This window comes from Petromyzon marinus, chromosome 35 (assembly GCF_048934315.1).
Source record: "Petromyzon marinus isolate PM22_M1 ecotype Great Lakes invasive population chromosome 35, UKy_Petmar_22M1.pri1.0, whole genome shotgun sequence".
Classification (NCBI taxonomy): Eukaryota; Metazoa; Chordata; class Hyperoartia; order Petromyzontiformes; family Petromyzontidae; genus Petromyzon; species Petromyzon marinus.
Window position 1 is genome coordinate 13,770,683 of NC_133701.1, and position 24,980 is coordinate 13,795,662.

At 55.7% G+C, this 24,980-nt stretch overlaps 1 protein-coding gene across 5 annotated transcripts in view; it reads left to right on the forward strand.

The window, feature by feature from the left end:
• Positions 1-8,196: 8,196 nt before the first annotated feature.
• The window catches only part of LOC116957755 (CMP-N-acetylneuraminate-beta-1,4-galactoside alpha-2,3-sialyltransferase-like), a 131,508-nt gene continuing 114,724 nt past the window's right edge, over positions 8,197-24,980 (forward strand). Inside the window, exons 1-3 of one of the 5 annotated variants that reach the window (XM_076071951.1) lie at positions 8,212-8,298; positions 20,742-20,827; positions 24,195-24,359. In XM_076071951.1, the coding sequence (XP_075928066.1) occupies positions 24,242-24,359 (118 nt within the window). In that variant the 5' untranslated portion in view covers positions 8,212-8,298; positions 20,742-20,827; positions 24,195-24,241. Of the gene's footprint in view, positions 8,321-20,741; positions 20,828-24,187; positions 24,360-24,980 lie in introns of all 5 variants that reach the window. The other 4 variants (XM_076071950.1, XM_076071952.1, XM_076071953.1 and 1 more) reach the window with 4 other exon arrangements.

Here is a 24,980-nt window from a genome sequence, read left to right on the forward strand (position 1 = left end):
AAAAGTTCAACTGGAGATAATTGTCCTCGTTTCCATTGCCTCTCAAAGGGCAGTGATTTACTCTGCAACTGTGGCTGTTGCAGCTGATTTCCCATGGCTTCCCAGAGCTTCGCTGCTGTGCAGAGGTATTGGCAAATGGCAAAGCGGCCGATGATTTTCGAATCCTTGTGGAATGGCGCTTTAATATTTAACAAAATATGAAACACTCTGGGCTGACAGAACGCCCAACCCAGAGAGACTCCCATTAAAGATATTCGCACTTTATCACTTCTGAATGAGGTCGATTGCGTCCGGACAGCCTACAGCTACGATAGGGCCTCACGGACTGCTGTCTCTCGCACACGCTGCGTTCGCCGAGGTGGGATCTAATAATTACGGGGCCTTGTGCAGGGCCCACCCAGAGGTTTCCCGGAGGCCCCGGGGGACAGAATGCCACGTGTGAGGCCTGCGCTCCCGCGACTGGCCTGGGGCCCTCTTTCGTGAGGGACCCAGGGCCAATTGTCCTATTTGGAGCTCTACCCTGCCCCTCCCCCCCCCCCTCCCGTGCTCGCGTGGGTCCCGGCGGGACGCAGTGGACGCCACGGGCCTCCTCCACGGCGTCCCTGCAGTGTTCGGGACTCGGCTGCTGCTGCTGCTGCACAGCACCTCTCGGGCACGGCAAATGAGGCACTAAAGGGGGGGCACCTCCAATATATGGGAGGGGAGGGGGGGGGGAGCTGGCACTTTTTTATTTATAAGCCAAAGTGACCGGCCAAGTGGCGGCCCAGCAGTAATGCGAGAGAGTTCCAGTGGGAAAGGTTGCGAGTTCAAATCCTCGTTGGTTAGGAGTTTACTCAGCCCATCATCATCCCTCCGAGGTCGATAAACAACGTAGGAATGTGGAATTACCACTGTAGGCTCGGGGCTGTAAAACGGGAGACGAGAGCAACCGGTTTCCTCGATTAATCGTTTGAGCAAGCGGGAGGTCGCTCCGGTTCTCACCATCGGAAGCCGTGAGCAGAAGACTGGAGAGCCTCCTGGGAGGTCCCGTGGTGAGCGGAACGTCGCTTCCTTCCGTCCGCCAGATCCCAGCTGCCGTGGGATCTGGTGGAAGGAAGGAAGTGATGCGAGTCGCTCGTTAGCAGACAAAGACGACACTCTGCCCTCGAGAAGTGGCATCTGGAGACTCGCCAAGCTCCCGTCCAGGGCGTCGGTTAACGCCATCACAGCAAAGATGCACTGATGTGACGTCTATAATCATACAAAGATACCCCATATACGTAAATGCCATTAGCGAGCATCAATGAAGGCCGGAGGGTAGACAGCCCCACGCCCGGCCGCCTTTCTCTGCCGAGTGGCGATGTTACCACACCGCACCAGGTACTTATTTGAGGCTGAGTCGACGTAGGGGAGGCCCAGCACTGGTTCAGATAATCATAACTGTTGGTCGTGAGCAGGAAAATTAGACTCTTGAGTCGCCGGCTTTGTATCATAGCGCGCTAACCGCTACACTGCCGCTCCCCCATAACCACACACATCAACCACACAGACTTGCCCACGCATACACTCAGCCACACGTACACACTCACCCATGCATAAACTCACTGACCCACACGTACATACTCATCCACCCACGCATACATCCACTCACCCACACATACACACTTAACAACAACAAAAGCACACACGCACACTCGCTCACGGTACACCAACACACACAGCAAACACGGAAGGACATGTGTACACACATATATAATGGCGTGCGTGATTGCAGTGGACATCTCACCCAGTCTCTTTTGTGTGATATTTCAAAAAAGCAACAGGGCCACAGTTGTACGTTTAGTGTTGTGAGCCTTTTTACACGGCATCCGGAGTGGTCGCTGAGTGAAGTCCGCTCGTTCAACCAGAACACGCGTGTTGAATTGCGGTAGCTGAGTGGACTGATCCGCTTGTTGTATTGGGGTAGCTGAGTGGACTAGTCTGCTTGTTGTATTGGGGTAGCTGAGTGGACTAGTCTGCTTGTTGTATTGGGGTAGCTGAGTGGACTAGTCTGCTTGTTGTATTGGGGTAAATGAGTGGACTAATCCACTTGTTGTATTGGGGTAACTGAATAGTCTGCTTGTTGTATTGGTGTAGCTGAGTGGACTAGTCTGCTTGTTGTATGGGGTAAATGAGTGGACTAATCCACTTGTATTGGGGTAACTGAATGGACTAGTCTGTTTGTTGTACTGGGGTAGCTGAGTGCACTAGTCCGCTTGTTGTACTGGGGTAGCCATCAGCGATGTGCACCTGATGGTTCGCCCACACCGCATACGCAGTTTGCCGAGTCCCCGATCGTTACCATTAATGGAGGAAATGTCCCAACGCCACCTGGGGGTTCTTAACAGCCGACAGAGGAGTGTGGAGGCACTCTCCCAAAATAGATGACGTCTCGGTCGATTTCAGACGGGAGGACGGTGCTGGAGATTTGATGTCGATATGCTGAGGGACTTGCCAAGTCGTTGCTGAAACTCCCTGAGTGTTGCAACAACAGTTGGATGTTCCATGTGTGCGTTCACTGCGTTCACCCAGTGAGCACACGCAAGTGAACGTACGGTGCAATTGAGCTGTACGTAAGGGGGAGCACGGGGGCGAGGAGGTGCTGCTTATTCGAGGAGGGTGGGTAGGGGGATTGGGTGCAATTAATAGACTCCAGGCCACCCCTCAGAGAGCTATGCAGACCGGGAGGCAGAATCCAATTAACGTAATCTTGTGGTGCTGCTGCTGCTGTCGGTGCCACACTGCCAGTTAAGCCAGTAGTCCGTGGGAAGCAGTTCGTGGGCAGCCCGTGGGCAGGACGTGTGCAGGTGATTGCAGCGAATGTGGCCGTCCTAAGTTTTCGCCGCTCCTCTGCGGTTTTTGTGTCCGGTTTGAGGTTCGTTGTTGGCGCTGGGTCCAGCCCGGGCCCCTCTGGGTTTGCGACCCGTTAAATATTCATACTCACAGATGTCCCTGTGCGTGGCACGGCGCTCGTGGGTCGCAGCGCGCACACGCTGCTGCAGTGTCACTTCGCGTCAATCCGCGACAAAGATCCCCGTATACCCTGAACTTGACTGTTGGGGCAAGTGCTGTTAGCGAGCACCTATGAAGGCCGACACGGCACACGAGATTGGTGAACAGTACCATATCTTGCCGTCTTTGCCTCCCCGTTGGCAATATTTTCACACTGCACCAGGTATTTATTTGAAGCTGAGCCGACCTAGGGGAGGCCCTTGACCAGTCACTGGTGTTGGCCGTGAGCGAGAATGGAGCTCAGGTCACCAAGTTCGTAGTGTAGCGTGCTAACCACTGCACTATCGCTCTCCACACCATAAACAAAGATCCCTCGTATCGCCTTAACAGACTGTTGGGGCAAGTGCTGCTAGCGAGCACTTCTGAAGTCCGGCACAGCACACGAGGGGGTGGGTGGCCAGCACCACGCCCGGCCGAACTTTGTCTCTCCAGTGGCGCTGTTTCCATACCGCAATAGGTACTTTTTTAGGCTGAGTCGACCTAGGGGATGCCCAGGACCAGTTCAGATTATCGTCACTGGTGTTGCCTGTGTGCGGGAATCGAATTCGGGTGGCCAGGTTCGTAGCGCGACGCGCTAACTGTTACACTACCACTCTACACACTCAAACAACACACACAGTGCATGTTTACACAGTGAACATCGCACCCAGTCAACACACACTCACACGAACGCGATGCCCCACGCGATGCCGTACGCCAGCGGTCCCCAACCTTTTTGGCACCAGGGACCGGTGGGGGAGGGGGGGATGGTTTCGGGATGATTCAAGCGCATTACATTTATTGTGCACTTTATTTCTATTATTATTACATTTTAATATATAATGAAATAATTATGCAACTCACCATAATGCAGAATCAGTGGGAGCCCTGAGCTTGTTTTCCTGAGGCTAGACGGTCCCATCTGGGGGTGCCGCCGCTGATCTGACAGGAGGCGGAGCTCAGACGGTAATGCGAGCGATGGGGAGCGGCTGTCAATACAGATGACGATGAAGCTTCATCTGTCAATACAGATGAGGAAGCTTCATCTGTCAATACAGATGACGAAGCTTCGCTCGCTCGCCCACCGCTCACGTCCTGCTGAGCGGTCCGGTTCCTTACACTCGCACGTACGGTACCGGTCCGCGGCCTGGGGGTTGGGGACCCCTGCCGTACGCGATTCCGTGGTGCACACCGCCGGTTCGTGTGGACCCTGCGAACGGTTGCCAACCCCGCGAGTGTCGCATTAACCACCGAGGCGCCCACGGTCCCACCGCTCCTCGCGCGCGCCATTATCCCCTGCGAGTCACAATGGCCCCTCGTGTTGGCGTGTGACGGGGCGCCTGAGCACAAACAACGGCGTTACTCCTCGCGCTCGGCCGTAATGGCACCCGGCCGTGTGTGGGGCCCTCCAGGTGGAAATTAATATTGGCCGACGTTTCGGGCAATGGCCCAGGGCGATGCTCTCTCTGCCCTGACCTGCTGCTGGGTTCTCTGCACGACGAACAATCGTGCAGGGAGAACATCTCTCTGCCATGAAGAAGTGCCATTGCCCGAAACGTCGCCCACGGTTTATTTGTTTTTCCTTTTTTATGGCCACGGTGTTCATCGCGTGTGAGCTTGGCGACCAGCGTCACACTGGGGATGTGACGGCCGTCAAGGACCGGTCCTCTATTCAGTTGCGTAGCATCATCATCGCGAGTTCACATTCTGGTTGGGAGGTGGGAGACAGGTTGACTCAGCCCATCATCCCTCCATCCAGAGGTCGATAAAACAAGAAACCACTTCGTGGGGGAAATCAACAGCGGTTGTCCTGTGGACTCGCCCCCTGCAACACGAGTGTGGAATGAGCACCGATGCCTCAATGCTCAGTTGAGCAGCGGATCGCTCGCTCACTCGCTCTGTGAGCAAGGTGCGTCACGCTCACCTGGCTATAGATGAAGGCGTCTGTGTGCGCGTGTCTCTCTCTGTGTCTTAATGGGTCTGTGTATCTGTCTATGTGTCTCTGTGTTTTTGTCTGTGTATCTGTCTCTGTGTCTCTGTCCGTGTATCTGTCAATGCGTTTACGTCCCTCTCTGAGTCCTCGTCCGTGTCTCTACGTCTCTGTGTGCGTCAGGGTCAGTGCCACACTGCCGCCCGTGTTGTCACTGCCGCCCGCTCGTGCTCAAGTGGCCGTGGTTCGCGGCTTGTGCTGGCTGTTGGTTTTTGCTCGCCCCGTGTCGCGGGCGCACGCCGAGTGAGATTAATGGCGCCGCTCGCTCGTGCGATCGCCGGGCCCGTGAGTTGTCAACGCCGCGTCCTCTCCGCGCCCGCGGAGTAGTAGGGGGTTGAGGGGGGGGGCACCGTGAATTATGCAGCAAGCGGTCGTCACGCTCATTGAGACGGTGGGTGAGTCGGGTCCTCCGTGCCCGGCCCGGCCCCGGTCACGCTTGTGACGCGGCGCAGCCCCCGGAGCGCGTCACCGGAACGTTTTGAGTGTCGGCGAGCTGCTCGTGGGCGCAGAGTGGAGGCCGCGGAGTTGTTGGCATGCCAACACCGTCGCCCCTCCGGCCCCGTGCCCTCAAGGCGCGATCTACATGAGCGGCGAGTGGCGATGGCCGGCAGTCGGCATATGGCCCCGTGTGTGTGCGTGCGTGTGTGTGCGTGCGTGTGTGTGCATGCGTGTGCGTGCGTGTGTGTGCATGCGTGTGTGTGCATGCGTGTGCGTGCGTGTGTGTGCGTGCGTGTGCATGCGTGTGCATGCGTGTGCGCATGCGTGTGTGCACGGGTGGGGCACAGGTCGGGGGCGGGTGGGGCACGGGTGCGCATTGGTAGGGCACTGGTGGGGCACGGGTAGGGCACGGGCGGGACACTGGTGGGGCACGGGTGGGGCACTGGTGGGACACTGGTGGGGCACGGGTAGGGCACGGGCGGAACACTGGTGGGGCACGGGTGGGGCACTGGTGGGGCACGGGTGGGGCACTGGTGGGGCGTGTATGCGGTTCTACTCTCGTCTTGGGAGCAGTGGCAATGTTTTCATGAGCTGGATGTCCGATTAGCACGGTTGGCTACGTACGGTGCGAAAGAAGTTCAACATACATACGTGTCAATCTGGAGATCGCCACAAGAGGGCTTGAGGGGAGAACTCGTGTCGTTTGGCTCTTCATCCTCTGTTGAAGGCACGCAGACTACAGTGGTTACTCTGTGGTCCAGAGTTTGGGTTGCATGGCTAAAATCGCACTGCTGTGGCTTGTCTTTAATGCACATCTACGTATGTCTATGTGTCTCTTGGCATCTATGTGTTTCTCTATGTATCTCTGTCTCTTGGCATTTCTGTGTGTCTCTATCTATCTCTGTGAGTCTCTTTGTAACTCTGTGAGTCTCTTTGTATATCTATGTATCTCTGTGAGTCTCTGTGTATCTCTATGTGTCTCTGTGTTTTTCTGTGAGTCTCTGTGTATCTCTATGTGTCTCTGTATATCTCTGTTAGTCTCTGTGTATCTCTGTGAGTCTCTGTGTATCTACATGTGTCTCTGTGTATCTCTGTGAGTCTCTGTGTATCTCTATGTGTCTCTGTGTATCTCTATGTGTCTCTGTGTATCTCTGTGAGACTCTGTGTATCTCTGGGAGACTCTGTGAATCTCTATGTGTCTCTGTGTATCTCTGTGAGTCTCTGTGTATCTCTGGGAGATTCTGTGTATCTCTATGTGTCTCTGTGTATCTCTGTGAGACTCTTTGTATCTGCGGGTTCACAGTATGGTGCCGTTGATGGCCAGTGCGTGGTATCCCGTTCGGGTTGGAGTCCTTCTCGGTGTGTATGTGTATATGTGTGTTTGTGTATATGCGTGTATGTGTGTTTGTGGGTATGTGTGTATGTATGTGTGTTTGTGGGTATGTGTGTTTGTGTGTATGTGTGTGCGTGGGTATGTGTGTTTATGTGTACGTGTGTTTGTGTGTACGTGTGTTTGTGTGTATGTGTGTGTGGGTATGTGTGTTTGTGTGTACGTGTGTTTGTGTGTACGTGTGTGGGTATGTGTGTGTGTGTGGGTATGTGTGCATGTGGGTATGTGTGCATGTGTGTTTGTGTGTATGTTGGCGAGTGCTGGTGAGTGTTGGCGAGTGCTGGTGAGTGTTGGCGAGTGTTGGTGAGTGTTGGTGAGAGCTGGTGAGTGCTGGTGGGTGAGTGTTGGCGAGTGTTGGTGAGAGCTGGTGAGTGTTGGTGAGTGTTGGCGAGTGTTGGTGAGAGCTGGTGAGTGTTGGTGAGTGTTGGTGAGTGTTGGTGAGTGCTGGTGCGTGTTGGTGAGTGTTGGTGAGAGCTGGTGAGTGTTGGTGAGTGTTGGTGAGTGTTGGCGAGTGCTGGTGAGTGTTGGTGAGAGCTGGTGAGTGTTGGTGAGTGTTGGCGAGAACTTGTGAGTGTTGGTGAGTGCTGGTGAGTGTTGGTGAGAGCTGGTGAGTGTTGGTGAGTGTTGGTGAGTGTTGGTGAGAGCTGGTGAGTGCTGGTGAGTGTTGGTGAGTGCTGGTGCGTGTTGGTGAGTGTTGGTGAGAGCTGGTGAGTGCTGGTGAGTGTTGGTGAGTGCTGGTGAGTGTTGGTGAGTGCTGGTGCGTGTTGGTGAGTGTTGGTGAGAGCTGGTGAGTGCTGGTGAGTGTTGGCGAGTGCTGGTGAGTGCTGGTGAGTGCTGGTAAGTGTTGGCGAGTGTTGGTGAGTGTTGGTGAGTGTTGGTGAGTGCTGGTGAGTGCTGGTGCGTGTTGGTGAGTGCTGGTGAGTGCTGGTGAGTGTTGGTGAGTGCTGGTGAGTGCTGGTGAGTGTTGGTGAGTGCTGGTGCGTGTTGGTGAGTGTTGGTGAGTGCTGGTGAGTGCTGGTGAGTGTTGGTGAGAGCTGGTGAGTGCTGGTGAGTGCTGGTGAGTGCTGGTGCGTGTTGGTGAGTGTTGGTGAGAGCTGGTGAGTGCTGGTGAGTGTTGGCGAGTGCTGGTGAGTGCTGGTGAGTGCTGGTGAGTGTTGGCGAGTGTTGGTGAGTGTTGGTGAGTGTTGGTGAGTGCTGGTGAGTGCTGGTGCGTGTTGGTGAGTGCTGGTGAGTGCTGGTGAGTGTTGGTGAGTGCTGGTGAGTGCTGGTGAGTGTTGGTGAGTGCTGGTGCGTGTTGGTGAGTGTTGGTGAGTGCTGGTGAGTGCTGGTGAGTGTTGGTGAGAGCTGGTGAGTGCTGGTGAGTGCTGGTGAGTGTGAGCCACTGTGCCGACTTTGTTACAGACGCCATGCACTGGCCCCGTCGGGTGTCCTGGCCGTGAAGAGACACCGCCCTGCTCACCTTGATCACCCGGTACGCTCACCCCGCTCACCCGGTATGCGTCGCCCGCTCACCCCGCTCACCCCGTTGACCCCGCACACCCCTACTCACCCCCACTCACCCTGCTCACCCCACTCACCCTGCTCACCCCCACTCACCCTGCTCACCCCACTCACCCTGCTCACCCCCACTCACCCTGCTCACTCCACTCACCCTGCTCACCCCACTCACCTTGCTCACCCCACTCACCCTGCTCACCCCCACTCACCCTGCTCACCCCGCACACCCTGCTCACCCCGCACACCCCTACTCACCCCCACTCACCCTGCTCACCCCCACTCACCCTGCTCACCCCCACTCACCCTGCTCACCCCACTCACCCTGCTCACCCCCACTCGCCCTGCTCACCCCCACTCACCCTGCTCACCCCACTCACCCTGCTCTCCCCCCACTCACCCTGCTCACCCCCACTCCATAGTTCCATAGCTCATTTATTTGGTATATCCCTGTGAGCCATTCGGCTCTTGAATCGGGTGCAACCGCGACAAACAAAAACATGAACAAGAAAACGTCTTAAAGTGACTATGTGTGACTGTGCAAACAGAAAATCCAGGAAAAAAACATAAAAATATTCCTGAAATAGCGCCGTACACCAACGCTGTGTGCAAAAATCCCAGTGGGATGCAAGTCAAACAACAACAACAACAAACACAAGACAACTAAGATTAAGGCCATTAGTCTAACTCCGTACTACAATAAACAAAAACATGGCCAAAACCACCCTGCTCACCCCCACTCACCCTGCTCACCCCCACTCACCCTGCTCACCCCTACTCACCCTGCTCACCCCCACTCACCCTGCTTACCCCCACTCACGTTTGGGTGAGTGCATGGGAGAGTGAGTGAGAGTGAGTAGGTGTGGTGGGTGAGTGAGGAGGAGTTGGAGGCCCTGCTGCTGAACCTGGAGCTTGCCACTAAGAGGTGGGGCCTTACCATGAGCCCCACCAAAACTAAGCACCTGCCTGGGTATTTTGTACCATCGGACACTCCACCCCCACATCGGACACTCCACCCCCAATCTCCCAATTGGTGATAGGGCAGTTGTGGAGAGAGTGGAGCGTTTCCCATATCTGGGCAGTGTGCTCATGACCAGCTCCAGTTTGACAGCAGAGGTCTCACTCCGAATCAGTCGAGCGGCATTATTTTTTCATCGGTTGCGTAACGCTATGTGGAAGATACCTGATCTGTCTCTCCGCACGAAGCTTCAGGTCTTCTCTGCCGCAGTCATTCCCTCCCTTCTCTACGCTTGTGTGGTGACATCGTCACCACTGGGTAATGACGGCCCTAGAGAGGCACGGCGTGCAATGTATCGACATCGCGGGCACCACGTACAGGTAGTCCCCGAGTTACGATGGTCCGACTTACGATATTTCGATCTTACGATGGCGATAGCGATACGACAAAATTGTAAAATATTTTAAATTTCGCGCGGCAGGCAAACGCAGCAGCGTACGAGGTACGATACTGTACGTTGGGATGCTGCCGGGATGTATGCATCTTCCGTGTTGTGTGATGCCTCATTCTCACCAGCGGTCGACAGAGTTAAGTTGTCTCGGTGTTAGCACGTGTATTTGTTCTGTTTTTTGTGTTTCAAAGCCCGATACGTTCAATGCATGTATGATACGTAGCTTTAGCGATTTTATTTTAGGATTACCACGATACAATACGTTCAATGCATGTTAAAGTTTTTATAGCAGATAGGATTGTTTCCTGAAAAAACTTTCTGTTAAATTGCAGTTCATATAGGTAGGCTAAGAATTTACCTTGTTTTTTACTTTACATTTTACTGTGCAATACAGTATTAGAATTAATAAATACATACAGTATATAGTTTATACAGTATGGTACTGTAAATTGCTCTGTTTTGCTAAATTATCACCATTCTTTAAGACTCCTGGGTAGGCTAGGCCATGTTCGACTTACGATATTTTTGACTTACGATGGGGTCGTCGTAACGCATCTCCATCGTAAGTTGAGGACTACCTGTACCTGTGGGTGCAGTAACGGCCCTAGAGGGGCTCAGTGAGCACTGACTGGCAGTGCTGGGTGGCACCACGCTCTGCGTGCAGTGCCGACCCCTACAGGATAGGGTGTGAGAGTGCCAGCCATGGGAATGGGGTTACTAAAGGCCATGGCACTCTGGTTGACCCCGAAGGACACGTGACTGATAAAGTCTACACAAGGCCCCCAGGTGGGGGCTAGGGGTGGTCACGTGCCAGGGCCGGGAACCTGCTAGAGGATTCCAGAAGGTGGTCGTGGCTAAGGGCGGAGCCAGCTCCACCATAAAGGATAAAAGCCAGGTCCCCGAGAGGGACCGGCTGCTATTGTTCATCCTGAAGAATCTACATTGTACGTTCTATGCCCTACAAGTCACCAACACGTGGACCCGGACCCAGGCCAGGGTCTGGTCCATCGTAGCTAATTCCCGTGTAATTAGTGTAGATAACCTGGTGGTCCACCACCATAGGTTGTTAATGTGATTTAATAAATGTATTGCCTCCAAGAAATGTATCTGCGACTCAGTTGAACTCACTACACTTGCGAAACGTGGACCCCCCCCCCCCCCAATGAAACATCTTCGCCTGTTAGAAACATTTATGCTGGCCTGCTGACGATCCATCCTGGGTTTAACCAGATCAGGACAAAGTCCCATCGGTGAGCTCCTCCGGCAGGCAAGGCTGCGTTGGCTGGGTCATGTAGCCTGCATGCCCAGCCACCGCATGCCGAAACAGCTTTTGTTCGGCCGGATCGAGGGGGCTAAATGGGCGCGGCACAGGCTAGAGAAGAGATGGAGTGATGTGGTACAGGAGGACGTGGAGCTGAGTGGACTTGCCGATGACTGGTACCAGCGGTGTCAAGATCGGCCTCTGTGGAGGAGGCTTGTGAAGGACGCTACTGGGCAGTTGGAGGCAGTCGCCCTCCAACAACAACGGAGGGCGGAGGAGCGAGGCTCACAACAACGAGCGCAGCGCCGGGTGGCTAGAGCACAGCAGGTTGGCACAGTAGGGGGCACAGGTGGTGCATCAGCCAGCCATCTCAGGCAGTCGACCCGTGGCACTTGGGTCTGCCCCGTGACCTTCTGCCCGCGGGCGTTCGACACTTCACGTGGCCTCAAGGTGTACATGGCCTGGCACAAGCGTCGTGGTGACGTCACCGCCACTTAGTGGCGAATGGCGGTTGTTGTTGTTGTTCTTGGTGGGTGAGTGAGTGGCAAGTTGGGGAGTGATTGAGCTTGGGAAAAGGAGACGATGATGGCAGAGGATATATTCAAGGTCGTAATCCTATTCGAAGATCAATTGTATTTTAGCGTCGTCGCGAGTGTAGCGGTCACCAGTGGCTGGTCACGTTAACCCGTTTACTGACGGCATGAACCATGCCTTTGGCGGAGCCGACGACCGAATGGCACTGCACACGCACGATCCCACCAGGTCCTGGGAGCCAAGCGGGGTTGGGCCCAGTTCGTGCTTGGTTGGGGAGGCTGCCCCCGGAGACACAAGTGGAAGAGGAGACTTAAGAGCAGATGATGGGGGACTGTCAGGGCAGTCTCCCATGGGCCTCCTTGTGAGCCTGTGGGTCTCCATGTTAGTCTGTGAGAGTCGAAGGTCACACGGTACGAGGCTGTCCGGGTAGATCTTGGTGGCCTCTGTGTGTCGACTGCATGAATAGTAGAGCGCGGTGGTGGTGACGAGGTGCGGTGGCGGTGAGGAGGTGCGGTGGCGGTGAGGAGGTGCGGTGGGGGTGAGGAGTGGCGGTGAGGAGGTGCGATGGCAGTGAAGAGGTGCGGTGGCGGTGAGGAGGTGCGGTGGCGGTGAGGAGGTGTGGTGGCGGTGAGGAGTGACGGTGGTGGTGAGGAGTGGCGATGAGGAGGTACGATGGCGGTGAGGAGGTGCGGTGGCGGTGAGGAGGTGCGGTGGCGGTGAGGAGTGGCGGTGAGGAGGTGCGGTGGTGGTGAGGAGGTGCGGTGGCGGTGAGGAGGTGCGGTGGCGGTGAGGAGGTGCGGTGGCGGTGAGGAGGTGCGGTGGCGGTGAGGAGGTGCGGTGGTGGTGAGGAGGTGCGGTGGTGGTGAGGAGGTGCAGTGGTGGTGGTGAGGAGGTGCAGTGGTGGTGGTGAGGAGTGGCGGTGAGGAGGTGCGGTGGTGGTGAGGAGTTGCGGTGGCAGTGAGGAGGTGAGGTGGCAGTGAGGAGGTGCGGTGGTGGTGAGGAGGTGCGGTGGTGGTGGTGAGAAGTGGCGGTGAGGAGGTGCGGTGGTGGTGAGGAGGTGCGGTGGTGGTGGTGAGGAGTGGCGGTGAGGAGGTGCGGTGGCGGTGAGGAGTGGCGGTGAGGAGGTGCGGTGGCGGTGAGGAGGTGCGGTGGCGGTGAGGAGGTTCGGTGGTGGTGAGGAGGTGCGGTGGTGGTGAGGAGGTGCGGTGGTGGTGAGGAAGTGCGGTGGTGGTGGTGGTGAGGAGTGGCGGTGAGGAGGTGCGGTGGTGGTGAGGAGGTGCGGTGGTGGTGGTGAGGAGTGGCGGTGAGGAGGTGCGGTGGTGGTGGTGAGAAGTGGCGGTGAGGAGGTGCGGTGGTGGTGAGGAGGTGCGGTGGTGGTGAGGAGGTGCGGTGGTGGTGGTGAGGAGTGGCGGTGAGGAGGTGCGGTGGTGGTGAGGAGGTGCGGTGGTAGCGATGTCGTAATCGCTGGGCTTGGCCACGGTGAGGACATCGCCATCTTGGTTATACACTGCCCTCGTTGGCTCCTTAAGCAACCTGCTGGCGGTCACTCTGGCGGTCACTCTGGCAGTCACTCTGGTAGTCACTCTGGCGGTGACACTGGCAGTCACTCTGGCGGTTACTCTGGTAGTCACTCTGGCGGTGACACTGGCAGTCACTCTGGCAGTCACTCTGGCGGTGACACTGGCAGTCACTCTGGCAGTCACTCTGGCGGTGACACTGGCAGTCACTCTGGCAGTCACTCTGGCGGTGACACTGGCAGTCACTCTGGTAGTCACTCTGGCGGTGACACTGGCAGTCACTCTGGCAGTCACTCTGGCGGTGACACTGGCAGTCACTCTGGCGGTCACTCTGGTAGTCACTCTGGCGGTGACACTGGCAGTCACTCTGGCGGTCACTCTGGTAGTCACTCTGGTGGTCACGCTGGCAGTCACACTGGTAACTATGCCTGCAGTCACTCTGGCAGTCACACTGGTAGTCACTCTGGCGGTCACGCTGGTAGTCACACTGGTAGCTATGCCTGCAGTCACTCTGGCAGTCACTCTGGCGGTGACTCTGGCAGTCACTCTGGCAGTCACTCTGGCGGTCACGCTGGCAGTCACACTGGTAGCTATACCTGCAGTCACTCTGGCGGTCACTCTGGTAGTCACTCTGGCGGTGACTCTGGCAGTCACTCTGGCGGTCACGCTGGCAGTCACACTGGCAGTCATGCTGGTAGCTATGCCAGAAGTCACTCTGGCAGTCACTCTGGCGGTCACGCTGGCAGTCATGCTGGTAGCTATGCCAGAAGTCACTCTGGCAGTCACACTGGTAGCTATGCCTGCAGTCACCCTGGCGGTGACTCTGGCAGTCACTCTGGCGGTCACTCTGGTAGTCACTCTGGCGGTGACTCTGGCAGTCACTCTGGCAGTCACGCTGGCAGTCACACTGGTAGCTATGCCTGCAGTCACTATGGCAGTCACTCTGGCGGTCACGCTGGCAGTCACTCTGGCGGTCACTCTGGCAGTCACTCTGGCGGTCACTCTGGCGGTCACGTTGGCAGTCACTCTGGCGGTCACGCTGGCAGTCACTCTGGTAGTCACTCTGGTGGTCACGCTGGCAGTCATGCTGGTAGCTATGCCTGCAGTCACTTTGGCGGTCACGCTGGCTGTCATGCTGGTAGCTATGCCTGCAGTCACTCTGGCGGTGACTCTGGCAGTCACTCTGGCAGTCACTCTGGTGGTCACTCTGGCAATCACTCTGGCAGTCACTCTGGCAGTCACTCTGGCGGTGACTCTGGCAGTCACTCTGGTAGCTATGCCGGCAGTCACGCTGGCAGTCACTCTGGCGGTCACGCTGGCAGTCACTCTGGCAGTCACGCTGGTAGCTATGCCGGCAGTCACTCCAACAGTCACAAACGGCAGCAGGCTTCGGGTCTTGGTAATCCGTACACGCACGGGGACCTTGTGTCAATCCACCGCGAGGACGCGTGACCTCCCCACGCCGCGCGGGTCGTGGAGGGCTGTTTGACCGTACTTCACCGCGGCGCCGGCCACCTCGCAGAAATCGTCGGAAATTTGACGCCCGCGCAGGCTGAGCGCAAACCCCTCGTGGCCGCCACCGTCGGGGTCGGCCGTGAAGCCGTCGCCGCGGCGACGGACGGCTTCCGCACCCCCCCGCCCCTTCCTCTTCCCCGGTGGCTCGTGAAGGCACCGGGGCCCCCCGTTCTCCACGCCGCCCACGCGTGGCTCCGGGGCCCGCGCAGTTGAGGCGGCGGGACGGGCAGCGTTGGCGATAGCGCCCCCCCTTCGTTGTTAGGGTGGTGGCAGTGAAGCAGGGGGTGGCGCAGAGGTGCGGCGCGTGGCGGGTGGTGAGAGCTCACCGCCACCGCCGCGGTGCACAGCGTGCGGTGTGTGTGTTGATTGCGGTGTGTGTGTTGTGTGTGCGGTGAGTGTGGTGTTTGTGTTGTGTGCGGTGTGTGTGGTGCTTGCGGTGTGTGTGGTGCTTGCGGTGTGTGTGTTGTGTGTACAGTGAGTGCGGTGTGTGCGGTGAGTGTGGTGTGTGTATTGCGTGTGGTGTGTGTGTTGAGTGTGGTGTGTGTGTTGTGTGTGGTGTGTACAGTGAGTGCGGTGTGTGCAGTGAGTGTGGTGTGTGTGTTGAGTGTGGTGTGTGTGTCGTGTGTGCGGTGAGTGTGGTGTGTGTGTTGAGTGTGGTGTGTGTGTTGTGTGTGGTGTGTACAGTGAGTGTGGTGTGTGTGTTGAGTGTGGTGTGTGTGTGTATTGCGTGTGGTGTGTGTTGAGTGTGGTGTGTGTGTTGTGTGTGGTGTGTACAGTGAGTGTGGTGTGTGTGTTGAGTGTGGTGTGTGTGTGTATTGCGTGTGGTGTGTGTGTTGAGTGTGGTGTGTGTGTTGTGTGTGGTGTGTACAGTGAGTGTGGTGTGTGTGTTGAGTGTGGTGTGTGTGTCGTGTGTGCGGTGAGTGTGGTGTGTGTTGAGTGTGGTGTGTGTGTTGTGTGTGGTGTGTACAGTGAGTGTGTGGTGTGTGTGTTAAGTGTGGTGTGTGTGTCATGTGTGCGGTGAGTGTGGTGTTTGTGTTGTGTGCGGTGTTTGCGGTGTGCGTGGTGTGGCGAGGTGTGGTGCTGCTCGTCACGGCACAGTTGCATCTCTTCCCGGCCTTCTCTGTTTTTCCGACGTCTGCCTGAGGCGTCCCGACGGTTTGCGGCTATGCCTGATTGGACTCCGCCCCGCCATAGGAATGTGGAATTTCACAACTGGCGTTGCAAGGCTGTAATAAAGGAGTTGAGCACCATTGCCTCAAATTATCTCATGAGCAGGTAATCGCTTTGTTTAACTACAATTGCAGCTGGGTCTGTCTGCCTCGACAACCCTGACAATATTTCCATGCCCGGCACACCGCATGGGTTTCCCTCTCCCTATAACTGTGGTTGCTGGTCACGCGCCATCTCACGGGTCTGCCAGCAAGCTGATATTCAGCCGAGGCAGAGGAACATGTGGATTAGAGAATATCCGTGGGTTGGTGACTTCTTCCAAAGAGAAGCGAGTAGGCCTTAGGCAGGACAGGATGTGTCGCGGTCACAAGGGACGATGGCCAATGGTCAGGTATAATAATAATAATAACAACGGAGTGGCAGCCAAGGAACGGAACGCTCCCGAGAGGGCTTCCACCGTGAAGGAGATGGAGCGGCAGAATCAGTTTGTGCATCACCAGGTGCCGGATGGATCGTTCCATCGCAGAATCGTGTGGAAGTTGGCGGCGGCATGGGGAGGCCTTCATCCAGCAGTGCATTGACCACGGCCGATGACGATTGTTAAACCGTTCGTTGCGCGACCAGCTTTACTAATTATTGCAATTTGGTGGTCGAGAGCTGCCCCGCCAAGGCTTTCCCGTCCCCCCACCCCCCACCACTGAGTATTCACAGAAGGTCGCTCCCGAGATCAACGCCGTCTATGGCCTGCGTGAGGCCTGGCTGCCATCAGTCACCACCACGGAGGGGAGGGGAAGGAGCGAGGACAGCGGAGTTCCCCTGCCATGGACATTGCCACGTGCAGCACTCGAGACAGAGAGAGAGAGTGGGGGAGAAAGTCAAAGCGAGCAGCCGCGGTGCTGCTGGGCTCTGCAGCCAGAGAGGAACTCACGGCGCTCGTTAGAACGTCTCATGGAGGAATCTTACTGGGGCCAAAATCAAAAACGCAGGCTGAGCCGCACGCGCCTCCACTGTCAGACGGCGTCTCCCGCGGAGCTACCCAGCTTGTAGCCACCCAGCGGTGGAGCCACGCAGCGGTGGAGCTATCGCTCTGATCCGCACTGCTCCCTTGTTGTTGACTCCCTTCCTCGCCGAGTTCATTTCCCAGCTGCCACGGTTAACGTCAGTGGCGAGTGGTAGCCGAACCAGTGCTGCAGCCTTCATGAGCCTTGAATATGAGCACCTGCTAAGGCAAGGTGAAACATATATATGTGTTTGTGGATTGAGGTTATTAGATAATTCAGTTACCGCCGCCTCGTCTATGTCTCTGTGTGCGCGCGCTTTCCCGCGCGTCGTCTTTGCGTGCAAGCCGCGGCGAAGGCCTCCCCCCGGGGCCGCGTGCCGTCTCGTCACGACGAGCGGCCGCGCCGTCGCAGACGCGCGGCGAGGCTGACGGTGGCGCCGTGCGAACGACGTCGCCCGCCGGCCACGTGGCACGACTGAAGCGCCTTGACCACGCTGCCTCGGGGCGCCAGTCGACTAAATCCCTGGCGCCGGGCTCCTCGTGCCCCTCCCTGTCCTTGCGATTCCCCTCGATTTCAAAGGACCCGTGAGCCTCGCCGATTGTTTGGGCAAACGTCCCCGCTGGAGAAGCACAGTTGGCTACGTACGGTGTAAAAGTAGTTCAACATACATACACGCAAAGGTGTGGTTGAGTCAAGCGGGTGCCTTGCACGGACACCACAGACGTTGCCTCAGTCGCGCGCGCGCGCACTGCTGTGACGGGGGAAGCTCACAGCTCGGTTCACCCCCAAACGGAATGGCACCGCCGCCGAATGGACCACAATGACTCGGAGCTCTGTTCTTGTTGTTGTTATTTTGCCACCATAATCTTTGATCCCAATTTTCCTGTCAGCGTCGCGTGGCGTCACGAGACGAAGAATCCGTTCGGACGGCTCGCAGTGCAATGCGACCCTCCTTTGTGTTGGAGAAGGGCCCCACGTAGCCAACCGTGCTAATCTGAGGTGCGCGGCAAGGACAACAAACTAAACACAAAAAGCAGTTCGAATGAAATGACCTTTCAATCTAGATGATTTAAAAGTGGCTTCCTAATATCGGAAGGAAGAGCATTCCAGACGGCTGCAGAAGTGTATCCGAAAGCGCGTGATGCGGTGACCATCGTCTCTGTTCGATGGCTAGGCCAAAAGCCGCCGCTGCTGTTGTGAGGATGAGCGGAGTTCGTGTGATATCGGTTTATGCCCCTTGAGATCAGCGAGTTTTTATTTAAAGATTTCGTGACTGCAGGGATTCATATTCTCGATTCCTTCGGTAAAGTCACATAGAAGGGAAACAAAATAATAAAACTATAAAACAATAAAATTCTCACGACGTTTCGACTGCAACACAAGCAATCATCAGGTGTGAAAACCACAGCAAGAAAATTTGAAAAAAGTGGCGTTTTTTTAACGTTAGCACCACGGAGAGCGATTTGGCAGTTATTCAGATGGACGAGTCCATCTATGTTCGGAAAAGAGGAGGGGGGAGACGAAAATAATGGATGCGGTCTGAAAGCCACCGTAAGCGTGAACAATCAATTAGGACCCGAAATGGTTTATCAAATCCTTTCAATGATTGCTAAGCCAGAATCCATCTTCTCGGTTGAAATTGTCTCTGTGTTTGTATATGTGGATAGCCTCATGAACGAATCTTTCATGATAGTCAGATGGCTTGCAAAGAACCTCTGTCTTGGAGAAGTCAATGTCATGTGAGCCTACTGAATTATAACAGTGATCTGCCAGGGCCGAGGTGTTGGTCCTACTGTGTTTTACGTCTGCTTTGTGTTCACGAATGCGGTCCGAGACGTCGTTTGGTTTCTCCAATGTAACTACTACCACAGAGGCAACTTAGTTTGTAGACGCCAGGGTACTGTATGTCCGGAAACACATCTTTTACAGACGGAACCAGATCACGGATTTTATGTAATGTGTTGAATTGGACCTGGATCTTGTGTTTATTCAAGATTTTGGAGATCTTTTTTGTGATCCCCGCAATGTAGGGTAAAGTGATGGTTTTGAAAGTCTCCTCAAGAGGGTCCTTCTTCATGGTTGGAGTGATAGCTTTGGCGATTGTGTAGTCGGAGTAACCATTAGCTTTAAGAGCTTGGTGTACGTGCTTGAGTTCACTGGTTATGTGTTCCTGGTCGGATATGCATTGGGCTCTATGGTACAGAGTCTTGATGAGGGAATTCTTCTGGGATGGATGGTGGTGGGAATCCGGTTTCAGGTAAGCATCCGTATGGGTAGCTTTCCTGTAGACAGAGTGGCTCATTGAACCATCAGGTCTCTTTTTTATTAGGACATATAAAAAAGGTAGCTTGCCATCTTTTTCGACTTCCATGGTACATCTGATGGCTGGGTGTATGGAATTGATGTTGTCGAGGAATTGGTTTAGAGCAGGCCGGCCATGTGGCCAGATGACAAAAGTGTCATCCATGTACCTCTTCCATAAGGTTGGGCACAGAGTGGCAGTCTGGATGGCGTCAGTCTCAAATTTATCCATGAAAATGTTGGCTACAACCGGAGATAGGGGGGAGCCCTTGGGTGCCCTTTGTTTGTAGAAAGTTCCATTCCAAGTGAAGTATGTATTGGTTAAGCAGTGTCTCACCAGGGGGGGTACCTCAGTGTTTAGTCATTGATGAACCAAGTCTTCAATGATTGCGATGGTGTCAGGTACAGGAACTTTGGTGAATAAGGAAACTACATAAAAACTGACAAGCAGGTCGTCTGGGGACAGGGAAATACCCGCGATTGTCGATACCAGGTGAGTTGAATTTTGTACTGCAGAGGTGGTTTTTCCAGTGAAAGGCCGCAGGATTTCAGACAGAAAACGAGCCAGTTTGTAGGTGGGGGAGTTGATAGTAGAGACGGTGGGACGAAGGGGTGTATCTTCTTTGTGTATCTTTGGAAGGCCATATAATCTTGGTGGTCTGGCAGCAGAGGGTTTCAACGAGAACTGTTTGGTTTGATCAATTAATGCAGTTGAATCATAAATGATTTTGTTGGTTTTAATGACGAGGCTGTTGGTGGGATCTCTTTATTTTTGTATAGCTGCCATCGTTGAGTAATTCTTTAATTTTGTTGTTATATTCTATTTTATCCATGATGACAGTGGCATTGCCCTTGTCGGCTGAGAGGATGACAATGTCATCCCTCTTTTTTAATTGATATAATTCAAAACGCTCATCTTTGCTGAGGATGCTAGCTGGCATCTTGAATAAACACAAGATCCAGGTCCGATTCAACACAGTACATAAAATCCGTGATCTGGTTCCGTCTGTAAAATATGTGATTCCGGACATACAGTACCCTGGCGTCTACAAACTAAGTTGCCTCTGTGGTAGTAGTTACATTGGAGAAACCAAACGACATGTCTCGGACCGCATTCGTGAACACAAAGCAGACCTAAAACACGGTAGGACCAACACCTCGGCCCTGGCAGATCACTGTTATAGTTCAGTAGGCTCACATGACATTGACTTCTCCAAGACAGAGGTTCTTTGCAAGCCATCTGGCTACCATGAAAGATTCGTTCATGAGGCTATCCACATATACAAACAGACAATTTCAACCGAGAAGATGGATTCTGGCTTAGCAATCATTGGAAGGATTTGATAAACCGTTTCGGTTCTTAATTGATTGTTCACGCTTACGGTGGCTTTCAGACCGCGTCCATTATTTTCGTCTCCCCCTCCTCTTTTCTGCGCATAGATGGACTCGTCCATCTGAATAACTGCCAAATCGCTCTCCGTGGTGCTAAAGTAAAAAAAAAAGCCACTTTTTTCGAATTTTCTTGCTGTCGTTTTCACACCTGATGATGATTGCTTGTGTTGCAGTCGAAACGTCGTGATAATTTTATTGTTTTATATTTTTATTATTTTATTGTTTCCCTTCTACGTGACTTTACCGAAAGAACCAAGAATATGAGATCAGCGAGGTGTCGTGGATTCATTTGTTGGTTCGTGCTTTCTTTTCGTGCGCAGAGGTGCCACCGGTGGCCGTGGCATGTCGGTGCCCGTCGGTGTTAACGCCACACAATTCGAGCACCGACTTGGCTTGCAGGGATGTGGTGAGTGGTGGCAAGGGGGTAGGGGCGGGTGCATTGGGAGCGGGGGAGCGGGGGGGACTCTGACCAGGGCAGCCCGTTATGTAACGCCGCCTCCCCGGAGTCACTCATTGGCCAGCGTGAGTGCGAGCGAGTGGTTGGCCCAGCGTCGCCGGAACAGTCGGGCCACGGAGCCTTGATCGGCCGGGAAGCGAGGGGGAGGTCAGTCGCGTAACATGAAACTACAGCGGGGGTTGCACCATGTGCAGTTGTCTGTTGGTGTTATTACATAGAGTGTGTGTGTGTCTGTGTGTGTGTCTGTGTAACAACTGCAGGGGCATCTCATTCCTCAGTGTGCCGGAAAACGTCCTGGCAAGGATTATTCAACATCGCCTTGCCAGGCACGCTGAGGAGAGGCTTGCGGAGCCCCAAAGCGGTTTCAGGAAAGGGCGGTCCTGCACAGATGCCATAATTTCTCTCCGTCTGCTACAGCAGAGGTGTAGGGAATTCCAACAAGACCTATATCGCTGCTTTATTGACCTGGTCAAGGCCTATGATACCATCAGTAGGCCTGGGCTGTTGGTTGTTCTTCGTGCTTTTGGAGTCCCTGACCCCCTGCTCACGATCATTAAGGACCTTCATGATGGTGAGCGGGCCCAGGTAAAACTACGTGGCCGGGACTCGGAGCCATTCCCTGTCCACCTTGGGGTGCGACAGGGATGTCCTCTGGCTCCCACATTATTTAACATATATTTTGACCACGTAGTTCGTGAAGCCTTCAATAGCTGTACCGGGGGAATCTCCATTTGGTACAGATATAATGGGAGGCTGATCGATGCCCGGGTGCGGTCAAGGGATGGCTCCCGACTGCTCAACCACGTTATGTATGCCGATGATTTGGTAATAGCGGCTCATTCAGAGGAGGAGTTGGAGACGCTGCTGCTGAGACTGGTGCATGCCACTAAGAGATGTTGCCTTACCATCAGCCCTACCAAAACTAAGCACCTGCCTGGGTATTTTGTACCATCGGACACTCCACCCCCACAAATCCCAATCGGTGATGGGGCAGTTGTGGAGAGAGTGGAGAGTTTCCCATACCTGGGCAGTGTGCTTATGACCGGCTCCAGTTTAACAGCAGAGGTCTCACTCCGAATCAGTCGAGCGGCAATATCTTTTCATCGGTTTCGTAACGCTGTGTGGAAGCTACCTGGTCTGTCGCTCCACATTAAGCTTCAGGTCTTCTCGGCCACGGTCATTCCCTCCCTTCTCTACGCTTGCGACACGTGGGCCCCCTTAATGGAACATCTTTGCTGGTTAGAAACATTTAGGCTAGCCTGCCTACGATCCATCCTGGGTTTAATCAGGTTGGATTGTGTGAGCTCACACATCCTTGAAAGATCTGGGCAAGGTCCCATCGGTGAGCTCCTCCGGCAGGCAAGGCTGCGTTGGCTGGGTCATGTAGCCCGCATGCCCAGCCACCGCATGCTGAAACAGCTTTTGTTCGGCAGCATTGAGGGGACTAAACGGGCGTGGCACGGGCTAGAGAAGAGATGGAGCGATGTGGTACAGGAGGACGTGGAGCTGCGTGGACTTGCCGATGACTGGTACCAGCGGTGTCACGATCGGCCTCTTTGGAGGAGGCTTGTGAAGGACGCTACTGGGCAGTTGGAGGTAGTCGCCCTCCAACAACAGCGGAGGGCGGAGGAGCGATGCTCACAACAATGAGCGGAGCGCCGGGTGGCTAAAGCACAGCAGGTTGGCACAGTAGGGGGCACAGGTGGTGCATCAGTCAGTCGACACGTGGCACCTGGGTCTGCCCATTGACCTCCTGCCAGCGGGCGTTCGACACTTCACGTGGCCTCAAGGTGCACATGGCCTGGCACAAGCGTCGTGGTGACGTCACCGCCACTTAGTGGCGAATGGCGGTTGTTGTTGTGTCTGTGTTACAACCACTGTGCCCACTCATTATATGTCAATCATTCACCCACTTCCCTCTCACCCCTCCCCCACTTCCCTCTCACCCCTCACCCACTTCCCCCTCACCCATTTCCCTCTCACCCCTCACCCACTTCCCCCTCACCCCTCACCCACTTCCCCCTCACCCCTCACCCACTTCCCCCTCACCCCTCACCCACTTCCCCCTCACCCCTCACCCACTTCCCCCTCACCCCTCACCCACTTCCCTCTCACCCCTCACCCACTTCCCCTCACCCTTCACCCACTTCCCCCTCACCCCTCACCCACTTCCCCCTCACCCCTCACCCACTTCCCCCTCACCCCTCACCCACTTCCCCTCACCCCTCACCCACTTCCCCCTCACCCCTCACCCACTTCCCCCTCACCCCTCACCCACTTCCCCCTCACCCCTCACCCACTTCCCTCTCACCCCTCACCCACTTCCCCCTCACCCCTCACCCACTTCCCCCTCACCCCTCACCCACTTCCCCCTCACCCCTCACCCTTCTCTCTCACCCCTCACCCACTTCCCCCTCACCCCTCACCCACTTACCCCTCACCCACTTCCCCCTCACCCCTCACCCACTTCCCCCTCACCCCTCACCCACTTCCCTCTCACCCCTCACCCACTTCCCCTCACCCTTCACCCACTTCCCCCTCACCCCTCACCCACTTCCCTCCCTCACCCACTTCCCCCTCACCCCTCACCCACTTCCCCTCACCCCTCACCCACTTCCCCTCACCCCTCACCCACTTCCCCCTCACCCCTCACCCACTTCCCTCTCACCCCTCACCCACTTCCCCCTCACCCCTCACCCACTTCCCTCTCACCCCTCACCCACTTCCCCCTCACCCCTCACCCACTTCCCCCTCACCCCTCACCCACTTCCCCCTCACCCCTCACCCACTTCCCCCTCACCCCTCTCCCACTTCCCCCTCACCCCTCACCCACTTCCCCCTCACCCCTCACCCACTTCCCCCTCACCCCTCACCCACTTCCCCCTCACCCCTCACCCACTTCCCTCTCACCCCTCACCCACTTCCCCCTCACCCCTCACCCACTTCCCCCTCACCCCTCACCCACTTCCCCCTCACCCCTCACCCACTTCCCCCTCACCCCTCACCCACTTCCCCCTCACCCCTCACCCACTTCCCCCTCACCCCTCACCCACTTCCCCCTCACCCCTCACCCACTTCCCCCTCACCCCTCACCCACTTCCCCCTCACCCCTCACCCACTTCCCCCTCACCCCTCACCCACTTCCCTCTCACCCCTCACTCACTTCCCTCTCACCCCTTACTCACTTCCCTCTCATCCTTCACGCAGAGCTCTACCAACACGCATTTACCCGCCTCTCTTTCATCCCTCATCATCTTCATCATCACTTCTCACCCCCCCCCCCCCCCCGCGTGCGCGATGCGGGGCGAGGGAGCAGACGGCAGGACGATGTGAGGATGACGATGTGAGGATGACGATGTGAGGATGAGCGCGCTCCCGATGGCGCGCAGCGTCCTTGCGGCGCTCTGCCTCACCCTGGTGGTGGGGTTCCTCTACTACTCCTCCGGCAAGCTGCACCAGGTGGCCTGGGCCCACGAGCCACGTGAGTGCCCCTCCCCTCCGTACCCTCTCCCCCATAACCCCACTCCCCCTCCCCATTTTATTTTCCAGTCCGGGCTCGAGCTGCTTCTGCGCTTCCAATTAACCCTCGGCGACGACGCCGCTCGTGCCGCTCGTAGGTCCTCAACTGCTCGTCGCCTGCCCCGCTAACCGCCCCCCGTACAGCGCCCGTCGCCATCCCACCACGCGTTCCCTCCCTCGTGCCGCTGGACCGCGTCGAGTGCGCGGAATGCGGCCGTCGCGCTCGGCGTTGGGTTCCCGGCCACGTCACGTCCAGGGCACCACCCCACGTGGACCCCTGCATCCCGTCTTGCAGCGGCGGCCACGAATAGATTGGATCGAGGAACGGTTTCCGCGGCGGGCGTACGTACGGCTGCCGCGGTGGGGGTGGTTCGCTTGCGTACGACTGAATGATGTAAAAAAACGTCTAAAAGCAATTCAGGTATCGAATTAAAAAATCCACACGCTCGTCAATAATCACAGAAAAATATGTGATGGGTGATGTTTTGGACCACGCCTGATTTAACCGCACAGAAATAAATCGCCACGAAAATAACATAAATTACGAGTTGACAAACAAACGTGTGGTTAATGCAGACAGGAT